Genomic DNA, 25,852 nt, shown 5'->3' on the forward strand with positions numbered 1-25,852 from the left:
TGCGATCGATTTCTGGCTTTTGCGCCCAGCTGGCTGTCCCGATACTTGTCCTCTGTCCACTGTGCTCGTCGGGCTCTCTGCGTGCCTGCCTGCAGCCACGCACTTACCAGCCGACCCCTACTTTTATTATTTCAAGGCCGGGACATAAATCTTGAAAGGTTATCTCCTCGCTGAGCTGCATAATGGCAGACAAGAATCTATTCTTGGCGAGAACTTGCTTTGACAGATTAATATGGCTTAACTTTGTCGATGATGATACAAAAATGAGCCCTTTCACAGCAATTTTTTTCTCAGAAGAGATTTCACAAGGGGCAGGTGATTAATTCTCCCCGGTGGTCGACAGGTGTTATTATCCCGTTATTAGCGGGAGGGGGGCTTGCGTAGCGGCCGAGCGCAGGCCCCTGGTCGGTGAGGTCAGGGAGCGAGGGACTGACACTGCCCAGGCCGAGGCTCTGCCCGGAGAGCACAGAGCCCCACCCCGGCCCCGGCGGGTGGTCAGTGGCTGTCCAGGCAGGGTGCCTACCATCTTCAGGGGCCCTGCAGAGATCCAGGCAGATCTCAGGAGGGCAGGATTGTTTGCTGTTTAGTGTGCTGATATATTCCCAACACCCAGAACAGTGCTTTGCACATAGTAGGTCCCCTTACGTGTTTGTTGAATGACTATCCCTGTGAAATAGGCACTGTTATTCTTTCAGTTACAGAGGCACAGCAATGGGTGGGGGTCCTTGACTGTGAGGGGCTTCCGGTTGAAGCCAGGGGGAAATAGAAGTAAGTGTGCCCAGTGAAGCCTTCTCAGTGGAGGCGACATCTAGACAGGGTTTTCAGGTGTCAGTAGGAGTTTACTGAATAAGAAGAAAAGGGCATTCCAGCCCTCTCCACCCCCAAGGCAGTGAAGACACTGGGGCAGCCTATACTCATATTCACGTAGAAAGGCACCCATGGAATAGCTGCACTGGCTTAGGGCTCATGAAATTTGGGCTGTGTCCTGGCTCCCCCTCACTTATCCAGCCCCCCCACTTCCACAGAGTGTACCTTCTGGCCCTTGACATTGGCCGACAGGGCTTAACAGATGCATAAGCAGGCTTGCAGTGTTCTTGCAATGTTTCTGCTCACTCTCTTGCACCCCTGTTGTTGCCTGACAATGTGCATGGGCTGGTCCCAGAAGGAGGATACTAGATCCCTTCCTAAATCGACCAACCCCCAGGTGCGTGAACGAGCCCAGCCCCTCACAGATCTCGAGAAGAGTGATTGCCGTTTGGGGCGGCTTGTTACACAGCACTGTTGTGGCAGGAGCTGACTGACACACTCCCCTCTCTGACTTGCAGTTAACTCTTCTGTAAAGCAAGGAGCTCCACGTGGCCCCCCCACCACACCCAGAGACAGAGGTGGTCCACGCCTCCCAGACGGCCCTTCTCAGACATCAGCATCGCCGACCCCTGGGTCCTGAGGTAGCGCCCGGTGCCCACCCCGGGGAAGGTGTATGCAGTGAGCAGGGCACTTACAGGCTTGCAGTTGGTTGGTTTCCCGTTCATGTCCGTGCTGGGAGGCCTCAGGTAATCCCAGTCTCGGCCCTTGCTGTAGGTTATAAGCGTCACCACCTTCCCGTCGACTTTTTGGTTCGCCAGAAAGACTCCTTTCACCCCTCGGACCTGGGACAGAAGTACAGGAAGGATGGCAAAAGCCTGCCCAGCCCCTTGCTGAGAGCTCTGTGTGCACGGCCTCACTTCACCCCAAGAACAGCCCGGAGCTGAAGCTGGCTATACACCCTGGAGGCAAGTGGGTCTGCGGGGGAAAAGGGACCAGCGACGCTGGCCTGAGCTTTGCCTGGGAGCAGGTACTGTCTGACCCCAAATTCCGAGTGCATTTCACAGCACTGAGCTGTCCTCCCAGGTCCAGACCCCGGCTGTCGGACGGCGAGCAGAGCCCTGGTCCCCGAGGTGCCTGTGCATTTCGGTCACGCTGTCTTTAGCCGGAGCTCCTGATTCAGAGCCCTAGCCCCTCGCCTCCCTCCCAGTGGACCCACAGGGCCTGGACCCATGGAGTCGCTCTGGGCTTTCATCCGGGGACTGCCTCGGCTCAGCCCCACACGCAGATGCCACACGCAGATGCCAGACTGTGAGGACGGGGTCCGTGCCGGCCCCAGCCTGCCCTGGATGGGGGTCGAAGTTCCCTGTGCCCCCTTTCTCAGGGTTTCTTGAGGGGCCCAGGGCAGTGACCACACACATCCCATCATCGGTTACTGAGTTCGCGCACAAGAAAGGGTCAGATATCAGCAATTCCCGGTTGTTCAACCTCCTGGTTCCACAGAAATGAACTTTCTCGGCAAGTTCCCTGGGCACGGAAGACTTGGACCCAGTCACCGAGGCCCGCTGGGGTGGCCTGAGCTCCTCGGAGCCCCCGTGTGCCCGAAGCAGCTTTTGCTGCTCTGTAAAGAGCAGGAAGCCAAGGCAGCTGAGGCTGCGTTGTGGGATTTACCTGAAGTTCCACGGCCAAGTGTGATGCTTAGGGTAAGAGTGATATTACACAGTTGTTAAGTGCCTTCTACGTGGCGGGCGAGGGAGTTAATGTACCGTCTCATTAAATTCTCAGACTCCAGGAGGTTGGTGCTTTCCTAAGCCTCAATGCCAAGTGTCTGACAGGTGGGGAGCAGGCCAGGGCGGATCCCAGAGGTTCGGACGCTCAGTGAACTGTGTATGAACCTCCTGTGGCCGCTACAACAGGTAACAGGCAGAGGGGCTTAAACTACACACGTTGATCATGCTATAGCTCTGGAGGCCGGAAGTCCAACACGGGTCCCGTCGGGCTGAAAGCAACTGGAGTCTCCGGGGGAGACGCGTGTCCTTGTCTTTCCCCGTGTCTGGGGTGCTGGGGTGCTTGGTTTGGGGCCCCTCCTGCTTCAAAGCCAGCGGTGCAGCATCGCCCTGGCCATTCTTCCACGATTCCGTGTGTTTTTTGCCCTTCCTTCCACATGTGAGGACCCTAGGGATTGCAGTGGGCCCCATGGAGAATTCTGGAAAATCTTCCCATCTGCCGATTGCTATAACCTCAATCCCCCTTTGCCTGTGTCTTCTGCTAGGATGCTTCTCTCTGGGCTGGAGACCAGGGGTGTGGCCCTCACCTCCACAGACGAGGACTAGGGGATGGTCCTTCTGGGGGACAGCCCCAGGGGCAGGAGGACCGCAGCCCCTCCTCTCACTCATGGTGACATCACTCTGTCTCTGGCTCACCTGAGGCATCACCACGGGGCGGGCATCTGGCCTGCTCCGTGCTGAGTCTAGATGCCTCCCCTGATGTCCTAGGGGCAGACACGTTGCTGATTTGCCCAGTGATGGCTTGCTTTATTTGGAAAGCGCTCTTTTATATCCCGACTGGTCTCCGTGAAAACACTCAGCAGCAAATAACATGGACCCTCCCATCCCAGAAGAGGTAGTAACAGGCCGCCCTGTTGGCCAATGTCAAGGGCCAGGAAGTACACTCTGTTTCCCTGGGGAGGGTGTGATCAGCTGAGCACTGGCTTCCGGCATGGATGTGCCCACGTCACATAACCGCCCCCGTCATAGCTGTGCTCACTTCCTGGGGGCTGCCGTCACAAAAGCATCACAAACGGGTGGCGGGGAGGGGGGGGCGGGTGGCTTAAAACAACAGAAATTTGTTCTCTCACAGTCTGGAGGTCAGAGGTCCAAAACCAAGGCGTTGGCAGGGCTGCCCTCCCTCTGGTCTCTCAGAGAGGATCCTTCCTCGTGTCTTCCAGCTTCAAGGGGTTGCAGGTGTTCCTGGGCTGTGGCCACATCACCCCACTCTCTGCTCCGTCTCACAGGGCCCTCTTTCCTGTGTGTCTGTGTCTCCTTTTCTGATTCTTACCAGGACGCTTGTCATTGGTTTAGGGTCCGGCGTGAGCTCATCTCAAGATCCTTCAGTTAATGACAGCTGCAAAGATCCTTTTTCCATATAAACTCACGGTCACAGGTTCCAGGGATTCGCTGTGGCTGTAGCTTTCGGGGGCCCCCGTTCAGCCCACTACAGTGACCGTCTCCCAGCTGTGGCCAGGGTTCCTCAGGGTCAGGGCACGAGACTGGAAGCCCCCTCAACCCCCTTCCTCACCCAAGCTCCAACACAAAGAGGCCCTCAGAAAAGGGGTGCCACCTTGTCTGGAACCAGGACTCATCCTGCAGAGGTCAGAGCTCACAGGCCCTTGAAAGCCCAGGCCTCTCGGGTCAGTATTTGCCCGTGACGTCTGGGATAAGACATTTTTCCTGGATCTGACATCGGATGAACGATAACCATGACAGTAATGGAATTGGGGCATGTGTAGAACCTCTAGGCCAGGCCCTTCCCATGCACTATCTCGAATCCACAGAAAAGGCACCTGCAGTGAAAACTGTCGAGAGCCTGCCAAGCACTGAGTTGGCACCAGGTGCTGCTGTATGTGTTTAACGGAAACGGAGGCCTCGAATTCACACAGCAACCCTCTGAGGAAGGTACTACTGTCGTCCTCATTTCACAATGGGGACACTGAAGCACAGAGTGGTTAAGTAATGTGCCTAAGGTCACACAGCAAACACATACCAGAACTGGGATTTGAACCCCGGCAGTGGGGCTCCGGAGTTGTGCTTGTAACCACTACCTGTGATCCCCATTAAGTGGATTTCAGAGAAGCACAGTCACTTGCGAGGGGGCCCAGCTTTGGATCTGACCACTGTGAACTCCCTCCCATCCCCACGTCCTCTCACTGCCTGGTCTTTGGCGTGAATCACTGTTCCCTGGCTCCTCAGCTGGCTAACTTCTGCTCAGCCTCAATTCGGTCTGCACCCCTTCCTCCAGGAAGACACCTCCTCATGGTGTCTTCTAGAGGCTGACACACCAGGTGGGAGCTGGTCTTCCTGTAGAGTCCGGAGCCCTGTGAGAGGTGGTCTGCTCCTCCCTGTGTCCCGGGGGTAGGGCCTGGAGCCTGGTGTGCGGTACAGGGGGTACCGGGTATCCGCAGTGGGCCGTGGACGTTCCCGCCCGAGGTGCCCTCCTTACGTGTCGATTACACGCCTGTCCTGTGCGTAACTTTCAGCAAGCAGCAGTGAGCCCCAGGCTGTCCAGCTCGGGAAGTAAACCCTGACAAATGGGCTCTCATTGTAAACAAATGATTACATTCATTACTCCCTCGGTTCTGCTCAGCTGTTGACAACTCAAGGAGGAAGGCTGCAGCCCTGGCTCTGTCCAGGAGGACGCCTCCCACCCGGGTTGACACGCACTGATGCCCAAGGCTCAGCTCGCCACCCACGGGACACCCTCCCCAGCTCCGCAGGGACAGCAGAGCCTGGCAGGACCGCCACTGGCGTTTACTACGAGAACACACGGCCCCTGCAGGTAAGCCCACTGGCTGGGGGCTCCCTGAGGGCAGGGCATGAGGGAGGAATTTAAGGGTGAATGACCTACCGAGGGAATGCTGGCCGGGAGGATGGATGGAGCTTGGACCGACAGACCTGGGCCACTTCTGGTTTTTCGCTGACTTCTGGTCTACCTGGGCAGGTGGCTTGCCCTGTCTGAGCCTCGGGTTCCTTACCTGTAAAGCGGCTGAGGGACCCCCTCCCCGGCTCTGGTGTGGACAAGAACAGAGGAGGTGACCGTGAAAGGCCAGGTCCAGGCTGGGCCCACCGTGGGTGAGGGATTGACATTCACGGAATCCAAGTACAGGACGGTGCGTGGGTGTTTTCTCGCGGGAGGGAGCCCGGCGTGGGAGCCGGAAGCCCCAGTTCGGAGCCTCTGATCCGCCCCTCGGTGTCACGTGACAAGAGCAAGCGGCTTAAATGGGACACAGATAGGGGTGGGGCCCCAGGGAGGGCACAGGGAGGTCTGAGGACTGTAGGCGGGGAGGCCTCAACCCCCAACCTCAGAGAGAGGAGCTGCAGGGCCAAGCGAGAGACAGAGGGAGCAAGAGACAGCCAGACGGACATGGGATACACAGAGGGGAGGGACAAGGAGACCAGGGCTGGGGCCGGGGAGGCCGCGAGGCCGGAGATGGACAGGGGAGGGTCCCAGCTTCTGTCACCTGCCTGTTTCATGCAGTGGCGTTCAGGGCAGGAGCCCTGAACAGATAACAGATGGTGATCGAGTCGATGATGGGGACCACAACCTGAACCCCAACTCAGCAGAATGTTATCCCCCCCAAATTCCATTCTTCTCATTAGCAGACCTGTATCACACGGTACTCCATTACTGTTACTTGAATTTCATCAGAAAGAGCAAGTTTTCTCTCCTGTTCTAAAAGTACCTGCGTAGTACCCTTTTGACTGGCGAAGCCTAAAATATTTGCCCCTTGACAGAATTTTGGGAGGTCCCCGGGTTGGAGCAGTGGAGGTGGGGAGGGGAGGGAAGCCGGGGGAGGGGGGGGAAGCCGGGACAGGGGTGCCACCTGGCCCACCACAGCCCGCACTGAGGGTCCCACCTCGAGGATGTCGATGACCACGCTCTCCTCCGCCTGCCGCGAGCTGCGCACGTCCCCCAGCACCAGCGAGTAGCGTACGCCGCGCGGGTCCGACTGGTAGAGGTTGTAGGTGTCGGTCTGGTACCACTCCTGCACGGCCACGAACACCTGGCTCTCGTCTGTGCTGATGACCTGCAGATCCTGGGGACGGCGGAGGAGCCGGGGTCAGAGGCGGGCTGGGGGCCCACGCGGGAGAGGGAAGCTGGCCTGGGGGGGAGGGGGAATGGGGGGAGGGGTGAGCAGGCCTGGGGGGCGGGGCAGGCCTCAGGCCTGGCGGGGGTGAGGGGCTTGGCCACACCCCTCTTGGAGTCAGGCTGACCTAGATTCTCATCCTGGCTCTGCCCTCTCAGCTCTATGACCTTGGCCAAGTCCCTTTACCTCCCTGGGCCTCCGTTTTCTCACCTCCGAAATGGGGATGACGTTCCCACCCTCTATACTGGGTGGGGCGCAGTGACACTTCCTCCCATCTGCCCCTGCAGCGAGGAGGGGGAGCTTTGCTCCACGCACCCCCAGACCGTCAGAATGCAGCCCAGACCATCACCTCTGGGAGGCGCGGAGGCGTCTCCTCCCGGGCCCCTCCCCCTCCCATCCCGAGGATCAAGCCCGTCGTCTGTCCGTTCATTCATTCAACACGTATTCATTAAGAGCCTACTGTGTGCGAGGCACTGTTCTAGGCCCAGGGCTACACCAGGGAGCCCCGCTGGCCTCTGCCCTCTGGGAACGTACACTGGTGGGAGGGATGGATTAATTCACTCCAGACTCACGCCCAGGACTGCATCACCGGCCTGCTACGGGAGCTGCCCTTTGCCCACAGCTCCCCCTGGCCAGGCCACCGTCACCCCTGGCCCCCGCCAGGCACACAGCCAACAAGGCCCCCTCCCCCAGGGCACTGGGCTGCCCAGGGCCCTATGGGAGCCGAGGGCGGGCGCCTGGCCAGTAGGCAGGAAGGGGGCTGGCCTGAGCAGCCAAGGCCAAGGCCCCGAGCCTGGGGTCCACCTGGACCAGAAGGTCGGGCAGCTCCTGAGTGGGCCGGGCAGCCGTCCGGGGTGTCAGCGCCAGATTTTACAATTCAGAATTAAAAAAAAAAAAAAAAAGAATAAAAAGGAAGAAGAAGAAACCCAGGGCTAACCCTAGTTTCTCGTTTTCCTTTTCATTCCCAGCCGGCACCAACTACTGCACGGGAGGCGCGTGAAAAGGCATCCGAACAGGCCCATTTCAAAGCCATAAGGAGCTCTTCTCAGCCCCTACTGTTTGCCTTCTATCACTCCGAGACTTTTATTGCCCCTCTGGCAGTAGAGCTGCCAAGATCCAGGAGCTGAAGATGGATGGCGGAGGGAGAGGGCTGGCTACCACCCTCCGTCCCGCCCACTGCAGGTGGCGCAGTTTGGGGGTACACTTCCTTTTGCATTTCTCACCTGATGTTAGGGCACAGAGACAGGAAATGTTTCTCTTTCTCTAATAGCAGATGGGGTCCCTATTCTGTGCAGCCAAGCAAGACCTTCGATCCTGAGAAGAAGAGGCCGCCTGGGCAGGGCACAGGCTGGTGAAGGCCCCTTCCCCTCCTGCCTGCGCCCACCCACCCCCCCGAGCCGTGCAGCCAAAAGAAGGGGCTTTGCAGAAAAGGGAGGCAGTGCCGTGAAACACCTGCGATGCACCTCCCAACCAGGGAGAACCCTGCGGCACGAGCGGGGCGTTGGTCCGTGGCTGTAAATCTAACACACAGACATGGGTGGACCAAGCAGCTCACAGCCAGGGAGGGGTTACAGAGTCAGGGGTCACAGGCCTGGCGGTCCCAATCTGTGAAATGGGACAGTAGGGTGGTAGGGCGTCTGAGGGACGCCTGTGAAACCTGGGAAGTGAGGTCATCTCTGCTTCTCTCGCCCACCTCCCCTCCTACTTCTCCATGCTTGGCCCCAGGCCAGGCTGCACTGTGTCCACTGGGATACTGGTCATTCTGCGGCCTCAGCAGGAAAAAGCCTTCCATCGGCCCGAGTTTCTGAGCTCATGCAGTGCCCGGCATTAATCACACGAGAAGCAATCAGTATTTACTGTTATTGTATTAATTCCGACTTTGCCGCCCCCGCACCTGGGTAAATGTTTACTATAATCCGGGAAACAAAGAAAAATGTGTAAGAGGAGCAAAAGCTTCCTGTAGTGCTACCCCTAGAGAGACCTGACATTAACATTTAAAAATGTTTACTTCTGGGCTTTTTCCCAAGTGGGATTCATATAGTTTTTCATGTATGGTTTGAAGCTTTGCTCTTTCCCATTATATGGGGAGCATTTTCCTCTGTCGTTAGCATTATTTATAAACAGCACTTTTATGACTGCATGGTATTCCCTTTTGTGGATGTACCGTATTTCATTGAATATTTCCCCACTGGTGAGCTTTTAGCATCTCCAGCATTATGTGCAAGACAGTCATAAACATTCCCAGACATAGATCTCTGCATCTCTGTATTTCCTCACCATAAATCTAAGAAGGGAAATTGCTGCATCGGAGAGCAGGAACATTTTTAAAGCTCTTGTTACGTGTTGTTCAATCATCATCCTGAGAGTATACGTTCCTTCCCCACCAGCAGGGCTAGAGGGCGCTCATTTAACTTCATGCATTGAAACAGGCTTTTGAAAATCTTTGCTGATTAGAGAGTGATAAATAATATGCAATTTTTTTCTTAAATTTGCCTTTACATTATTCTTTTTGTAAAAAGTTAGAAGCAGAGACGTTTGTTGACTCCATTTTTAAACAAAAGACATTAAAAGAATTACACATATGTATATGTGTTTGCATGTATGTATAGCTATATGGCCTAGAGAAATATGTGGAAAGAAACACCAGAGTTGCCAATGTTTGTAGAAGTAGGTTTGATTGTAAGTAATAGAAACTGGGGAAAAAAGTGACTCAAATGAGATAGAAACTCATTTCTCATGAATGTAAAAGAGGTCCAGAGATAGACATTCCAGGATGGAAGCTGGAATCACCAGGGACAGAGGCTCCTTCTGGGTCACCATTCTACTGTCCCATGATATGGCCCTTGTCCTCATGGTTCAAGATGATTGCTAGAGCTCCAGCCATCTTGTCAACATGTAAGGCAACAGGAGGGAGGCAGGAAAGAGGGAGAGAAAGCCTTGCCTGTAAAGGAGAACTCTGAGAAGTCTCCCAGATGTGACAATTCCACTTAATCTCACTGACCAGATTCTAGAAACAACCACATGTAGCTGCAAGGGAAGCTGGGAGATATAGTCCTAGCTGGGAAGCAATGCACCAGCTAAAATTTGGGGTTTGTTAAACTAAGATGAAGAAGAAAAACGAATATTGAGATGCCTCTAAGAGTTCCTACAACAGTTACGCTGAGGAATGAAGATGTGAGATTGGAAAGGAGGAATGGAGAGGTAAGCGGGTAGAAATGGTATATATTTGCATTATGCCATTAGTTGTAGTGAAAACATTTTAAAGAAGTAACTTTGGAAAGTTTAAAAACATTTTTAGCAAGCATGATAGGGGAAATTTCCCCATAGATTTTTACATAAACTCCAGGGAACAGGCGAATGAACGAACACCTTCACCAAATTCTTTCTTTGTCTTTCTACAGTTTGATTATGATGTGTCTTGGTGTGGAACTCTTAGTGTTTATACTACTTGGAGCTCACCAAGCTTTTAAAGATATTTGCACTCATGTCTTTCATCAATTTCAAGGAAGTTTTGGGCCACTATTTTTTCAAATAGTTTTTCTGCCCCTTTCTCTCTCTCCTCTCCTTCTGGGACACGCGTTATGGAATGTGTGTATTGGTCCACTTGATGGTGGCCCACAGGTCTCTTAGATGGTGTTCACTTTTCTTCAATCTTTTTTCTTTCTGTTCCTCAGATTTCGTAATTTCAGTCGTCTTATCTTCAGGTTCTCTGACTCTTTCTTCTGTCTGCTCACGTCTGTTTTGGGATCTCTCTAGTGGAGTTTCCATTTCAATTATTGTTCCTTTTAGCTCCAGAATTTCTTTTTGGCTCCATTTGTGTGTTCTATCTATTTTTTTGGTACAGGCATACCTTGGCGATACCGTGGTTTCCGTTCCAGACCACCACAATAAAGCAACTATCACAATCAAGTGAGTCACACAGATTTTTTGGTTTCTCAGTGTATATCAAAGTGATGTTTACACTATACTGTAGTCGATTAAGTGTACGATGGCATTATATCTCACGAAATGTACACACCTTAGTTAAAAAGTACTTTATTGCTAAAAAACGCTAACCATCACCTGAGCCTTCAGTGAGTCATAATCTTTTTGCTGGTGGGGGGTCTTGCCTCAATGTTGCTGGCTGCCCACTGATCAGGGTGGTGGGTGCTGAAGGTTGGGGTGCCTGTGGGAATTTCTTTAAAGAAGACAACACTTAAGTTTGCTGCAACCACTGACCCTTCCTTTTATGAACACTTTCTCTGTGGCAGCAGTGCTGTTTGATAGCATTTTATCCACAGTAGAACTTCCTTCAAAATTGGAGTCAGTCCTCTCAAACCCTGCCACTGCTTTACCAGCTAAGTTTATGTAATATTCTGAATCTTTCGTTGTCATTTCAGGAATCTTCACAGCATCTAGACCAGGACTAGATTCCATCTCAAGAAAGCACTTTCTTTGCTCATCCATAAGTAGCACCTCCTCATTCCTTAAAGTTTTCTCATGAGGTTGCAGCAATTCAGTCCCATCTTCAGGCCCCACTTCCAATTCTAGTTCTCTTGCTCTTTCCACCACACCTGCAGTGACATTCTCCATGAAGTCTTGAGCCCCTCAAAGTCATCCATAAGTGTTGGAATCAACTTCTTCCAAACTCCTGTTGATATTGATACTTTGACCTCTTCCCAAGAATCACAAATATTCTTACTGGCATTTAGGATGGTGTATCCTTTCCAGAAGGTTTTCAATTGACTGCTCAAATCCGTCAGAGGAATCGCTGTCTATAGCAGCTATAGCCTTATGAAATGCATGTATTAAATCAGAAGACTTGAAAGTCAAAATTACCCCTTGATCCATGGGCTGCAGAATGGATATTGTGTTAGCAGACATGAAAACAGCATTAATCTCATTGTATGTCTCCATTAGAGCTCTTGGGTGGACAGGTGCATTGTCAAATGAGCAGTAATATTTTGAAAGGAATCTTTTTCTGAGCCGTAGGTCTCAACAGTGGGCCTAAAATATTCAATGAACCATGTCGTAAACAGATGTGCTGTCATTCAGGCTTTGTTCCATCTACAGAACACAGGCAGCATAGATTTAGCATAATTCTGAAGAGCTGTAAGATTCTGGGCATGGTAAAAGAGTACTGGCTTCAACTTAAAGCCACCAGCTGCATTAGCCCTTAACAAGAGAGTCAGCCTGTCCTTTGAAGCTTTGAAGCCAGGCACTGACTTCTCCTCTCTAGCTATGAAGGTCCTAGATGGTATCTTCTTCCAATAGCGGCTGTTGTCTACATGGAAAATCTGTTGTTCAGTGTAGCCACCTTCATTAATGGTCTTGGCTGGAGCTTTGGATAACCTGCTGCAGCTTCTGCACCAGCACTTGCTACTTCACCTCGCACTTGGATGTCACGAAGGTCACTTCTTTCCTTAAACCTCGTGAACCGACCCCTGCTGGCTTCAAACTTTCTTCTGCAGTTTCTCACCTCTCTCAGCCTTCATAGAATGAAGAGAGTTACAGCCTTGCTCTGATTAGGCTTTGGTTTAAGGGAATGTTGTGGCTGATTTGATCTTCTCTCCAGACGACTCAGACTTTCTCCATATAAGCGCTAAGGCTTTCTTATCACTTGTGTTTTCACGGGAGTAGCACTTTTGATTTCTTTCAAGAACTTTTCCTTTGCATTCACAACCTGGCTGTTTGGTGCAAGAGGTCTAGCCTTTGGCCTGTCTTGGCTTTCAACAAGCCTTCCTCACTAAGCGTCATCATTTCTAGGTTTTAATACAAAGTGAAACAAGTGTGACTTTTCCTTCCACTGGGACACTTAGAGGCCATTGTAAGGGTACTAATTGGCCTAATGTCAATGTTGCTGTATCTCGGGGAATAAGGAGGTCCAAGGAGAGGGAGAGAGATGAGGGAATGGTCGGTTGGAGGAGCAGTCAGAACACACACGATGACACTTATCAATTAAGTTGGCCCCAAACAATCATAGTAGTAACTTCAAAGATCACTGATCAGAGCTCACCATAACAGATATGGTAATCACGAAAAATGTGAAATATTGTGAGATTTACCAACTGTGACACAAAGACACAAAGTGAGCAAACGCTGTTGGGAAAATGGCACCAATAGACTTGCTCCACGCAGGGCTAGGGTTGCCATAAACTTACAATTTGTGGGAAAAAAAATACAATATCTGCAAGGCACAACAGAGTGAGGTATGCCTATAGATCTAATTTGTTTGTACTTTGTTTTCTTGACCTTCTCCACATTTCCTTTAGCTCTCTGAGCATCTTGAAGACAGTTGTATTAAAGTCTTTGTCTAGTAGATCTGCCATCTGGTCTCTCTCAGAGACAACTTCTGCTGGTATTTTCCCCTTTGAATGGATTGTACTTTCTTTCTTTGCCTTGTGGTTTCTTTGTTATTGAAAACTGGATGTTGGAATCTAATAATGTGGTAACTCTGGAAATCAGATTCTCTCCCTCCCTCGGGGTTTGCTGTTTTTTTTAGTTTTTTATTTAGATTTTACGGCTGCAGGCTCTCTGCATGCCAGGGATCAGCCTGAGGTGTACACTGGAGTCCTCAGGTCTTTTCTCAGCCTGAGCTCTTTCCTGGGCATGCTTGGCGACTTTCTAAATTCCTCCATATGTGTGGTTGCTTTTGAATGTCCTAGTCCTTAAATGTTGGCTCCCAAAAGGAAAGGAAGGAAAATAAAGGTGGGGTGGCAGTGGAAACAGGTTCTGGCTGTAACTGAGCAGGACCCTGTGGGGACTTCCCAGGACAGACCCCTCCTCCATATACTCTGCTTATCTCCTCTCTAAAGGACATAGGTAATAGTATCTGATGCACATTTTCTGAGTTGTTTTGCAGACGCTAATACCACCACCAAATGGGAGGAGTTAACTACTTGATCGTGAGCACGTTGTCCCAGAACTACTGGTGCCCAAGGATTAATAATGTTAATCCCTATGACACTGCCCTGTTACCTCACCGTCAATCACGAGAATTGCGCACGAGCTGATCACACACCCTGGGATGCCCCTCCCTCACCTTGCCTGAAACCTGTCAGGGAGTTCGGGTATTTTGAGCACCAGCTGCCCGGACTCCTTGCTTGGTGCCCTGCAATAAACGCTGCACTTTCCTTCACCACAACCTGGTGTCAGTGGGTTGACTTTGCTGCACCTGGGCGAGCGGACCCAAGTTTGGCTTGGTAACATGGCCCTTTAAATCCCTTAGAAGCTGCTTCAGCTGCTGGTGGCTGCAATAATAGCTGTGTGCCTGGGTGTCTGCATGCATGATCAGAAGCAACAATCAGAGCACAGACTCCCAATATTGAGGGGCAAGGTCCAATATTTAAGGACAAGGTCCTATGCCCACCCTGGCTCCGGCAAGCTGTGTGCCTGCTCTAGGAATACGTACAGAGCTGCCGGCCACGCGGCTGGGGGGCAGGAGTAGGAGATGGGTAGCTGCTTCCTTGGGAAGAGCTAAAACTGTGGATATTAACCTTGATTTATGGTGCAAGCCTTCCCCTGGAAGCTACAAGCCTTTGAATAGACTCCGGCGTTCCAAAACAATTACATCAGGCAGATTCTGACAGCGGATTGTTGTCTAAGTGAGAAGACAGACCCCTGTGCTTTCCACTCCACCCTCTTCCCTGATGTCACTTCCTCCTTTATTCTTACACTTTATGGGTTTTATTTTATTTTATGTAAACATATTACAGATAAAAGACTATTTTTTACTTTAAAGTAAATTTGCATTTACTTTATGCTTATGAATATTTTTATATAATCAATAGTTACTTGGATTTTTCCCCTCTTTTGTCTGTTTATAGCCTTTGCCTATTTTTTTTTTCCTGTTAGGGAACATGAGTAAATTTTTTTTTAAATCTCTACAAGTAAACAATTTAAGCAAAGCCTGCTGACAAATATAATAAAAGCTGTTTACTCATTATAGGTTTCAGAGATAGGTGAATTCAAACAGCAGAATGGTACCTTTTATACCTTTTTAAGTACAAGGAAAATAGAATTGATACAACACAAAATTTGACAAAGCTGTGTTGAAACTGGTCTATTCTAACTTTGCTGGTGGAACCCTTTTAGAAAGCAACTAAGCTCCACAAATATTTATATCCTTTGTCCAGAAGTTTTTCTTAGACTGACTTGAGAAAATAAAAAAAGAAATACCTCTGGGCACAAATATATTCATGGCAGCACTGTTTATAATTATGAAATATGGAAACAACCCAAATGTCTGAACAACAGGAGTCTGGCTTCGCTGAACAAGGTACGGTCTCCTGAGTTGAAAGTTTTGCAGTCGTTTAAGGTGGGTATCATGTATCATTTGGGAAAAATTCTCCTGAGACATCGTCATGTGAAAGCCAGGCTGTAGACAGAGTGTCTGCAATGATACAGCTACAGCAGTGTCGCCTTGGCTTGGGGCCCAGGATGGAGGGAAACCAAACAGGGCTCGGGAGGGAGGGAGGGAGGGAGGCTGTGGTGAGCTCCCCTCTGCTCTGATTTCTATTGTTTCCATGATGTTACTTGGGCAATGAAAGAAAAAAAAAAAAAAGATGGGGCTGGTTTGGGGGTAGGAAACAGGCAGGAGTTACAAATTCACCTTATAACAACCAAATCTGATTAGGGAATTCAATTAGCTAGCTCTCCTTGTTGGTGGGGACACTGGCGTCTGGCTGCTCTCCTGAATTTGGTGGAGAGGAAGTAGCCAGCTCCCTGGATGGGCAAGGTTCTCAGCAAAGACCAAATGTGGTCTTGAGGACCCTGCAGGGCTCGGGGTGGGGGTGGGTGATGCCTGAGAGCAGCCTGATTTGTGCATGGTCCTCCGCTGCCTGTCACTGGGTCCTGGGCAGGACCCCCGAGCGAGGACACACAGTGTCAATGCAAATGCCACCGACATAAGTGGGTTCCTGGTCATCCCTTGAAACTGGATGGCAGGAGGGGCATGTCTGTTTCTGTCATCACTTACGATGCGGGAGCAGTACTAACATCACAGCCTCACGACTCTTTTCAGTGACCCCTGATTTCTGCAGAAACGGGAAGCTAGCAGGTAGCACGTGCTGTCAAGGGCCTGCAGCGGGACTCACAGTGGTGCTTCCTGCAAACCTCCCCCCAAAGACCAAGAAACACTCACTGCTGTCTCAGCCACGGACCAGGGAGGTGCAGCCAGGGCTCAAGGTCACAGAGGTCATGACTTGTGGCTGCAGTCTCCTCAGAAGACCCTCAGAAATGGCCTGGCCGCTGGCCCAGCCTCCCCCGTCCCAGGAAAGGGGCAGCATCTGCCCAGGCCCCAGTACCAGAAGGGAGCAGGGAGAGACCCAGGGGTCCACTCAACCCACCACCCCCAACACTAGGACAAAGGATGCTGCTGATGTTGCGGCCCCCAGTGGCAGAGGAAGAGCCTCTCAGAAGCTGAAAGGCCCCCCACCCTCCAGAGATGCCAAAGGCACTTGTCATAAATGAAACCATTAGCTTTTCATTTATTTACTCGGCCAACACTGGAGGGACTTTATTAAGATTCCTTCTTTTCTTTCTTTCCTTTCCTTTCCATTTTTTCCCCCTCTTCCTTTTCTCTTTCTAAAGAGATGCTTTTCAAAGGTTTTAAAAGTCTCAGGAACTTTCCCCATTTCTGGCTCAGGAGGGGTCTGTGATGTCCCCAGCAGCAGCTCCTGAATCCAAGTCCTTTGCAGCAAGCCACAGCCCCCGGGCCTGCAGGGGCCAGCGCATTCACCTCCTCTCCACCCTCCAGACAGGTCTCTCCTGCCCCAGGGCCTTTGCACCTGCACTGTCCTACACCTGAACAGCTTTCCCCCAACCGCTGGGCTTCAGATGAGACATCCCCTTTAGGGAAGCTTCCCCCACCCTCCATCACTGTCTGCCTCGGCCTCTCATTTCCTTCTCAGTACAAATCACAGCTTGCAATTATTTGACACGTTTGTCTGTCTGCTTGACTTTCTGCCTGTTTCCTCCGAAAACCCAGCCAGGGCAGGAAACCGGGGTGTCTGACTCACAGCTGCAGCGTCTGTTCCTAGCTTACATTTCATGCTCGATAAGTATGTGGGGGAGAAGGGCTGCTTCAGTCTGCGCTTCTGAATTATGTGCATGGGATGGAGACCGTCCTCTGGAGGGAGATGTGGCAGAAGGCTGGTCTCAGACTCGCCTGGGCCTCGGACCTCGGTTTGAAACCTGCTTTGGTTTCTTACAAGCTGTGTGACCTCAGACGGGATATTCAGCCTTTCTGAACATCAACCACCTCCTTTGTAAAGTTGGAATAAAATATCGTAGGGAGGGGGCTGTGGAGTTCACCCTGAGGCAGGGCAGGGGCAGGGTCTGGACAGCCTCCACGTCCCCCTTCTTTGTCGGCCAGGCAAGGGGAAGGAGGTAGCATTAATTGAACACCTACTATCTACCAGGCACAATGCTAGGCAGCTGGAATGCAGAGGTGAATAAAACAGAAACGGCCCCCCAGCCCTGGAAACTCTAGTTGAAAGCAGGACGGAAACAGGGGGTTCCCAGCACCCTGAGTGTCAGGAAGGAGAAGGGTGGAGTGTGAGCAGGAAACCGAGGCCTGGACCAGCCTGGAGGGTCAGTGGGAAGAGATATTTGTCTGAAACATCACATGTTCAGGAGTCTGGGGAAAAGAAAGACCAGGCAGAGGGAAGAACATTGCAGAGGCTCTAAGACAGAATGAAGCTGGGCACGTGTGAGGATGGAGTGCAGGGGCAGGGGCAGTAGCTGGAGGGGGAGGGGCAGTAGCTTGCTCTTACCCATCCTGACCTGGCCACCAGCAAGCAAAGGTGCAAAAGCCCTGCAGCCCACGAGTCAGGGCAGGCTCAGCACCCGGCTCAGGGCCCGGCGGAACGGGGAACCCACTCGTACCTTTGGCAACGCGTACTTCGGCAGCTTCATCGGGACAAACTCATTGCGACGATAAGAGATGTAGTATTTGGTCTGGTTTGTTGAGGTTGCCTAACAGGAAGGGAAAAACAAGTTTTTTAGGGAACAAGTTTTTTGCAGTACACGGGCCTCTCACTGTGGTGGACTCTCCCGTTGCGGAGCACAGGCTCCGGACGCGCAGGCCCAGCGGCCATGGCTCACGGGCCCAGCTGCTCCGTGGCATGTGGGATCTTCCCGGACCGGGGCACGAACCCGTGTCCCCTGCATCGGCAGGCAGACTCTCAACCACTGCGCTACCAGGGAAGCCCGGGACTAGGTTTCTTGTTGAGCCAAATCCTGGTGAAAATGCCCTTTTACTTTGCTTATACATGCTCTGCCTGAAATGGGAAGACTCCTATTCATCCTTCAGAGCCCCACACCAAATGCCCCACCTCTGGGAAGTCTTCCTCCACCTCCCTCAGTTAGAACTAACCTCCTTCCCCATGCTCTCTCAGCACCTGGCTTCCCTACGTCTGAGTTACAGACAAGGTGAAGAAAATTCTGTTCCCCAGAACTCCTCTTAGGGAGAGTACTTGGTGAGCCACTGAGTGGAGGAAGAGACAGGCCAAAGGTAAGCTCAAGCCACAAAAGATGACCACCAGACCACGAGGCAAGAGAAACAAAACGAGAGGCAACACTCCTGAGACAGTCATGTGGCCAGCACTGTCCCAAACAGCTAATCGGTATCAAAACCAACAACTCCACGACCTGTGATCATTTCCATTTTAAAGATGAGAAAAGTGAGGCCCAGAGATGGAGTAACTTGTCTCTCATGGGATATAATAGAAGACCCAGGAAAAGAGCAGCATGTGCTTCTTTGGGGCAGCAGCAAGGAGGAGAGGGTGAGAAGGGAAGACGAGGAACAAGGGGGCAAACGGGTGATGGGAGAGGGAGTGGGCCAGGAGCTGGACAGGGCACAGTGGCCCCTGACCTCTGGCCCCGGCCGGGCATGCACTGCGGGCTGCGCCTTCCCCCGTCGGACACAGACAGTGTCACCAGCGGCAGACCAGGCCTCTGTGACAAAGCTGAGAGCCAGCCGTTATCACATCTGAACACAGACCAGCCAGCGATGACCGCACGCCGTCCAGGCTGAGTGCACGGGGGCGGCTCCTTCACCATCACGGCTCAGCCTCCTGAGCCCCCTCCTTCCAGACCAGGTCACTGAGCAGCCCAGTTACAGCGTGGCCCCGCTTCCCGACAGCACCCGATCCGGCATCTTCCATCCTCCCCGAGCCCCCTCCCATGGCCCACCCTCGGCCAGGCCTTCCCAGCACCTCTAACTGAGCCCCGCACCCCATCCTGGGGCCCCGTGGTGCATGGTGCCTACTGCTGCACAAGGACCAGCCCAACCTGTCCAGCCACAGCTGTGCCCCCGGGGTCTCAGGCTTGGGGCGCTGGCAGACCAGACAATCACAACATTTAGAAAACACTCAACGTGAGATACGGTTGTCAAAGAAGCCAATGCTGTCATTGTTCCAACCCTTGGTAGATATTTGCAGAAACACAATGGGAGGTGCTGGGAAGACAGCGGTGCTGAGGACAGACCCGGAGCCCCCACCCGCACCGGACTGCAGGGTCTACGGTAAACAGTAAAGGATGACAGTGTGGCCTGGCTGTGATGGAGGAATGCACAGAGCTGGGGGCGCTCCGAAGAGGCAACCTGTGGGCCTGAAGTAGGGTGGAAGTCAGGGAAGGCTTCCTGGAGGAGGTGGTGCACGACAGTGTTGGGGGAGGAGGTGGAGAAGGGGGCACAAGTGGTCCACGCCCAGGGAACAGTGGGTGCAAACACACAGAAGGGATGGGAAGCCGTGGGGCTGGGCATCAGCAGAGGGTGAAGGAGAATGGGGGCGGGGCTGGGAATCAGGTCCGGTGGTGGCAGAAGCCTCTTGCCTGGCCTGCTCTAATGGGGGCCGTGACACACCCTGCCAGTTCCAGCCCCCAAATCCTCAGGAGGTCCTGGTACACTCTGCGTGTGGAGAAGGGCACCTGGGGTGATGAAAGGTCCCTGAGATGGGGGAGCCTTCAGGGGAGAGAACACCAGCGGCTGCCCCTAAGGGGCCATCTTCATAGGAGCCTTTGGATTTGTCTCATGGGGTCCTAGAGGGCAGAGCAGGGGTCACTGGATGAGAGTAGAGGAAACACTTCGTCTCAGTACTGGAATGACATTTCCAAAGATTTGAGCTATCCAGGAGAGGGGTAGGCTGTTTTGGAAGGAGTGAGCTCCTCGTTGGTGGAAGTAATCAAGAAGTGGTATGACCAGCTGCTTCCCGGAGTGTCTGAACCGTCAGACCACATGGTGGTCCCAACTGTGATCTGAGTACCTGTGTGTACAGGCAGCAGGGCTTGGTCCCTGGGCTGTGGATAGCTGATGCCTGGTGGCCAAGAGAAATGAGCAGAGACAACATCTTGAATATCATTTCAAAGTCGCCGGAACCAGATGGAACAAAACGGGTTTGGGCTTGGGAACCCTGGGCTGTGGGAAGTTCCTGGTGGGCAGAAGGGAGGAGCAGGTGGCATCCCTGTGTTTTGGCCTTATGGGGTTTGGGGGGTGCCTTCCACCACCATCACAGGGGCAGCGGAAACTGAATTAAGTAGCCCTTGAAAGTAACATAGCCATTTTATTGCTTCCTGTTTGAGTGATTCCATTTTCCCCCAAGTGGCTTATACTCCACATCACCTATTGCCGATTTCCAAGAGCCCCAGCAGGAAGCTCACCTTAACGAAGATGTAATTGTCCTGCACGGTCAGAGAACTGTGGTCAATGGGGCCCGCGAACGGCACTGTCAGCGTCTTCTCGGAGCAATTGTGGACCTGGCAGGTGACGTACCGAAAACCTGCAGGAGATAAGAGCCAGCCACGCGCTGCATGAAATCTCAAAGACTCAGACTCCAGCTGAAGGAGTCAGACACAGCCTAAGACGTGATTAAGTGCTGAACCTTTTTGGCTCGGTCCGCGTTCCGATACCACTGCCGCCGGTTTTGTTTGTGGGTCTGAATGTTCAACGGTGTGCCCTGTGATTGCACCTGCTGCTGAGCGGGGGCAGCTCTGTGCCAGGCGCTCTACTGCGAGGAGTTCTAATACTCAGGACCATGCAACGATGGTCCCATCTTCCAGGTTAGGAGACTCGTCTACCTCAGGGCCACCCGGACTGCCTCCAGCTCTTCCTGGAGGAAGTTTCACTGGAGCACAGCAGTGTCTGCTGGTCTACGCGTCACCCACGGCGCCTTCACCATACAACGGCAGTCACTGGCAGCAGAGACCACACAGCCAGCCAGGCTAAACCGTTTACTAGCTGGCCTTGACGGGAAGCGTTTGCTGACCCCAGGCTAAAGCCGTGCAGGGGAGCACTGCCGTGTGAGCGCAGGACTTGGTCAACATTCTGTCCCACGCGCCCTCTGCCCCTGGCTTAGGGGTAGGCACGGCACCTGTATATCCGTGGCCACCTGTATCCTCTGTCTGGGAGAGGGACCTCGGAGCAGTCTGGAGAGATGGTGGGCAGGAGACCCCCCCACACACACATCTCCCATCCACCAGCCTTCCCTGGGCAAGCTGGGTGCATGTGGTCACCCAGGGAAGGAACAGTGCAGGGCCGTGGCACCCATCACGACTCGGGACCCCTCCCACCCTCCTGGAGTCTCTCCAACTTAAACGGGTGGGTGTGGGTAGGACTCAGGGGTTCTTTCCCCCCTAACTTTAGACAAGCACTTTCATCCCTTTAGAAAGATCTACGATCAAGCAAGTTGAACCCCTGTTTTGCCAGGCAGCCGCTGCTCTTACGTCAAGCCCTGTTTCCCGGGTTGGGGGCCCCAGTGGACTTGCGCAGAGGCCTGGAGCCTGTGCCCTGGGGGAGCTCGTCTCTACCGCTTTTGGGCAGGAGTGGCATTTAACCACGGCGACCAAATGGAGCCCAGCCAGGGTGCTCAGAGACGTCAGCGCTTTCGGGGCACGTCCTGCCCACAGCCTTGGGTGGCCAGGCAGCATGGAGAGTGCCGGGGGTGGGGCTGGGGGCCAGAGGACCTGCCCTAACTCACCAGCAGGGTCCCCTGGGTCTCAGCTCCTCCACAGTAACGTGGGTATTAATGCCCAGGTCAAAAGAGCAGGTGAGCGTCTAGGGGACCGCAGTCAGCCACCGCTGTGCCACGGCCCCTCCTGCACCACTTCCATCTCCCCTCTGAATGGCCTGGTCAGTCCCTGTGGTCAACACTGAATTTCCTGTCGTGGGCTGGCCTGGCTGGGCACGCCGTGGAGTTGAGCCCAGGCCAGACTCAAAGTGGACCATCTGCTCACTCACCCGTTCATTCATTCATTTACTCACTTGCCCACTCATTCATGCATGCATGCATGCATTCATTCATTTGTTCACTCATCCCTCCCTGTTCCAGCTCTACTGCCAGCGAGACAAACAAAGACCCCCTTTCACGGGGCTGAAGGTTTGTGCAGTGGGAGAAATGCCGATTCCCAGAGCTTGCCAATTTCTCTGGTGTAAACCACCGCCCCACCCCGGTGGGGGGGGCATTCTCAAGCTGCCGAGATGAAGTTTCTGACCACGGGCCTGAGAAGGGAGGGGGACGCTTGGCTCTCATGAACCGGCACCAGCTGCAGCTCTGGGGAGAGGCAGACGGACCGACAGTGACAACGTGGTGTGACAGGCAGTGAGCGTCCTCGTGTCCACGGCACGGATTGTGGCGGCAGGGTCCTGCCACGTTAGCGCAGGGGCCCAGCATCTGCTCAGGGCGACTGGCACCTGGCCACGTGCTTATTCATTTGGTGGCTCTACTGGGGACACAGAGGTGAATCGATCAGGCCCCGCCCTGTCCCCAAGGAGCTCCAGGCCCGGGGGAGTGTGCGGAGCTGTGACAGGGCAGTCCGGGAGCTGTGGAGCCCAGAGGAGGTGGTGGGAAGCCCAAGAAAGACGTTCAAGGTGGCCAGATGGGGAGCAGCCTTCCCGCAGGGGCGAGGACAGGTGTAAGGTGACCTTGGGGAATGGCCCGTAGCTCAGGCTGGCCGGAGGGCAGGTGGGGCCAGTGAGTGGGGTGGGTCCTAAAGGCCCGGATGCTGTACCACCTAGCTTGGCTGGACTGGGTTCTAACAGGGCTCCCGGGCTGGGGTGGCTGGAGGTAGGGGAGACGGGGGAGGGACGCTGCTCCGTCCTGGGGGCCCTTCACGTGCACGTCACAGCTGCTAGGCTCAGGGTCCCTCCTCCCCTGGGGAAGGTGGGCTGCGCGGAATCATCGCTGGGTGAAAACGACGCCCCTTGTTGAGGATGGAGGCCTGGCGTTCCTCCTCGCTGGAGGTGGGATCACGAGACATCACCCGCCTCTGCTGAGTTGAGCCCTGCTGGGGATCAGGTCGCCGTGAGTGTGGCCTGGACGCTTTGGGATTTGTGTGTGGAGGATGGTGGGGCTGTGGTCCGTACCGGCCCGTGACCCTGTGATTTGGGGCAAAGCCTGGAGCCTCCGTGAGCTTTCTGCTCCTGGTCAGTGACGCTGAAGTGACAGTGACGTCCCCGCAGGACGGGGGCTGGCCCAGGGGCTGGTCCGGGGAAGGGTCGAGGGCTTTGGACGTGGTAAAGGGACCCACCACGCGTTGACACACGACGTCCCCAGGCTGAGCACCACGTATGGGGCCCATTTCACAGACAAGGAGGCCGAGGTGCAGGGTCACTGCCAGGCTCATGTGGCTGGCACGTGGCGGGCAGGGAGCTGACGCCAGCGCCTCTGTCGCCAGCCAGGACCCCGGTGCCCGGCACCACTGAACCTACGCTCCACATGGTATGGCCCAGCCAGGGGGCAGCTGTTTGCACTTGTCAGCTCCCACTGTCGGTTAAGTGTGACCCTGCCCGGGTCTCCACTCCGAGAGAAACCAGGACGTCCCACCAGGCAAGGGGCAGGGCTGCGTCTTGTTCTTGACCCTGCTGGGGACCCTGCTGCATCCCCAGCAGGGTCAGCCCTGGGCCTGGTCCACAGGGGACTCAGTCAGTGTTTGTTGAATGAAGGCACAATCTACAGGTCCTCTCTGCTCTGATGTTCTAGAACATTCCATGGTTCTGACGTCAGTGCCACTCCTCCAGGAGCACAGAGGACCTTTCTCACAGCATGCACGGCCCCTGGGCTCATCGGCCACGAAGCTCCTTGCCCCACTGGAGCGGGGGGAGCCATTGGAGGCCCTGCCCCACCTCAGCACTCAGCAAGCTTGGTGGGGGGCAGGGTGGGCGCTGAGAGATGGGGAAACACTCAATGCTCAGGGGCCAGAGCAAGTTGTCCTCTCAATAGACTTTGCCAGTGGAGTGGAGCTCCTTGACTTCAGTTTATCCCCGCTTGGAAAACAAGCACATTTAAAATTATGCCACATCGTAACACAGCAAGGTCAGCCGTGCAGGGCCAGCCACGAAGGACGAGGGCAGCCGAGCCGGCCACGGGGCGAGCAGACGTGGGGGCGCCTGGCTCCTGTACCCTCCCGGCTTACCTCCTCCGAGCTCCTGGGCCTCCACGTGGACCAGGTCTGGGTCAGCGTCCACTCCAGAGACAGCCCTGGAAAAGAACGGCTGAGGCTGGCGTCTGGAACGGAGCCCCCAAGCCCTTCTCGCGGGGCCTGTGTGGTTCCCGAGCCCCAGGCAGCCACGTGGCCTCCAGGATCTGGGGCTCAGAGGACACAGTCCTCCCCGAGAGCCCACCTGCTCCTGGGAGGCCGATGGAGCCCCGGCCTCTGCCTTGCAGGGCCCAGGGTTTGCTGGGCATTCTTCCATTTAGAGTAGTTTAGAGAAGACTTTCACATCCGTGCGCGTAGGTGTGTGTATGCGCGTAGGTGTGTGTATGTGTGTGCGCGTGTGCATGTGTGTTAGTGAACAGAACAAGTCCCCCGAGGGCGCAGACCCGGATTCACACCAGGGTCCTTCTCCCTTGTTCCTGCTCCCCTTCGTGCCCCCTTCACAGTACATCCTTGGGAAGGCTCTGCTCTCAGCCGCGGGCCCCTCCCTTGACCAAAATGCTCCAGGGGTTCGGGGAGTGCATGGAGCACAGGGGGACCGTGGCTGCCCATGACGGAGCATTCAACAAGGCCCGAGAAGAACGGGACGAAGACACACCCTGGGGGGGCAGGGACTGGGCTGCATCCTCCAGGGGAGCTGGGGACGGCGCTGACCCCCGCCAGCCCAGCACAGGGCCTGGCACCCAGGAGGTGAAGCGCAGGGTCTCAGCGGATGATGTGATGTGGTCCAGGGTTTCCCAGATTTTCCGGTTCCAGGTATCAACTGGACTGTCATCTCCTGCCATGTTCTGTATGTCAGCTCCCTCTAGAACCTTCTAGCTACCTCAGCCATCTCCAGAGCAAGAAAACCCGGGGCGTCATGGGTGTGGGGAGCTGATTACACTTGTTATAACGTACATTCCAGCCGGTCTGACTATTAAACTCCATCCGCCAAGCTGACCCTGTCATGGACAGTAACCTGAGGCAGCACATTGACTTTGCCAAAGACAAACGGAGAGTCTGATGCAGAGGTCACTTCCCACGGCCACTCAGCACCCAGGACAGGCCAATGAGATGTCCCTGCCACTGACTGCTCAGTCCCCACCATTGACAGCCCCCGGAGCTGGCCTCTCTCAGCTCTCAACCCGATTCCTAACGGGCTTGGCACCAGGGCGCCTGTTTGCTTCACCTCCTCCAGGGGCCAGGTGGTCCCAGGTGGACAGGGGAAACCCACGATGCCCCCCGTGGCGGGATGTGCAGTCTGTGATGTTTCAAATATGGGTGTCAGCGTCAATCACTCTGGCTTTCCATAGAGTCTCTTCATCGCAAGGTGAAGTGTTGATTTAGGTTTTGTGAATAAACCATTTGTAAGCTCCTTGGAAGGAGGTCTCCTGCCTGACATGTTCCTCTCTTTCCTGAATAAAGAGAGACATTGTTCCCTTTACCAGGAGCACTGACTGGTCCTCAGCTGGGCAGATGGAATTTTAGTTTGACCAGCCATCATCTGTAAATGGGGTCATGACACTCAGCCTGTCACTCATCCACTCACTCACTCTCTCTTTCCCTCTGTCTCTCACTCCCCATCGGAGCCTCTCCCCTGCCACTTCCCAGCACGCCCACACCAGGCCCTGCGCCAGGCAGGGAACACAGTGGGCCTGAGGTCCCTGCCCCAGAAACCCTTGGTTTTGAAGACCATGTGAAACTGTATTTACACCCTCAGACGAAGCCTGGCTCCCCGGGGGAAAGGACAAGCATTGAGCCCTGGGCCTTCTTGTTTGTCAAGGTCCCCGGAGATAG

General features: G+C 54.1%; 1 protein-coding gene across 2 annotated transcripts in view; it reads right to left on the minus strand.

The window, feature by feature from the left end:
- Positions 1-25,852, minus strand: part of SORCS2 (sortilin related VPS10 domain containing receptor 2) — a 484,396-nt gene that overhangs the window by 52,052 nt on the left and 406,492 nt on the right. For both annotated transcript variants that reach the window (XM_060298929.1, XM_060298930.1), the window contains exons 6-10: positions 24,056-24,120; positions 20,306-20,424; positions 17,534-17,623; positions 6,437-6,616; positions 1,503-1,649 (exon numbers count right to left, since the gene is read on the minus strand). In XM_060298929.1, the coding sequence (XP_060154912.1) occupies positions 1,503-1,649; positions 6,437-6,616; positions 17,534-17,623; positions 20,306-20,424; positions 24,056-24,120 (601 nt within the window). The remainder of the gene's footprint in view (positions 1-1,502; positions 1,650-6,436; positions 6,617-17,533; positions 17,624-20,305; positions 20,425-24,055; positions 24,121-25,852) is intronic.

Source organism: Globicephala melas, chromosome 5 (assembly GCF_963455315.2).
Source record: "Globicephala melas chromosome 5, mGloMel1.2, whole genome shotgun sequence".
Lineage (NCBI taxonomy): Eukaryota > Metazoa > Chordata > Mammalia > Artiodactyla > Delphinidae > Globicephala > Globicephala melas.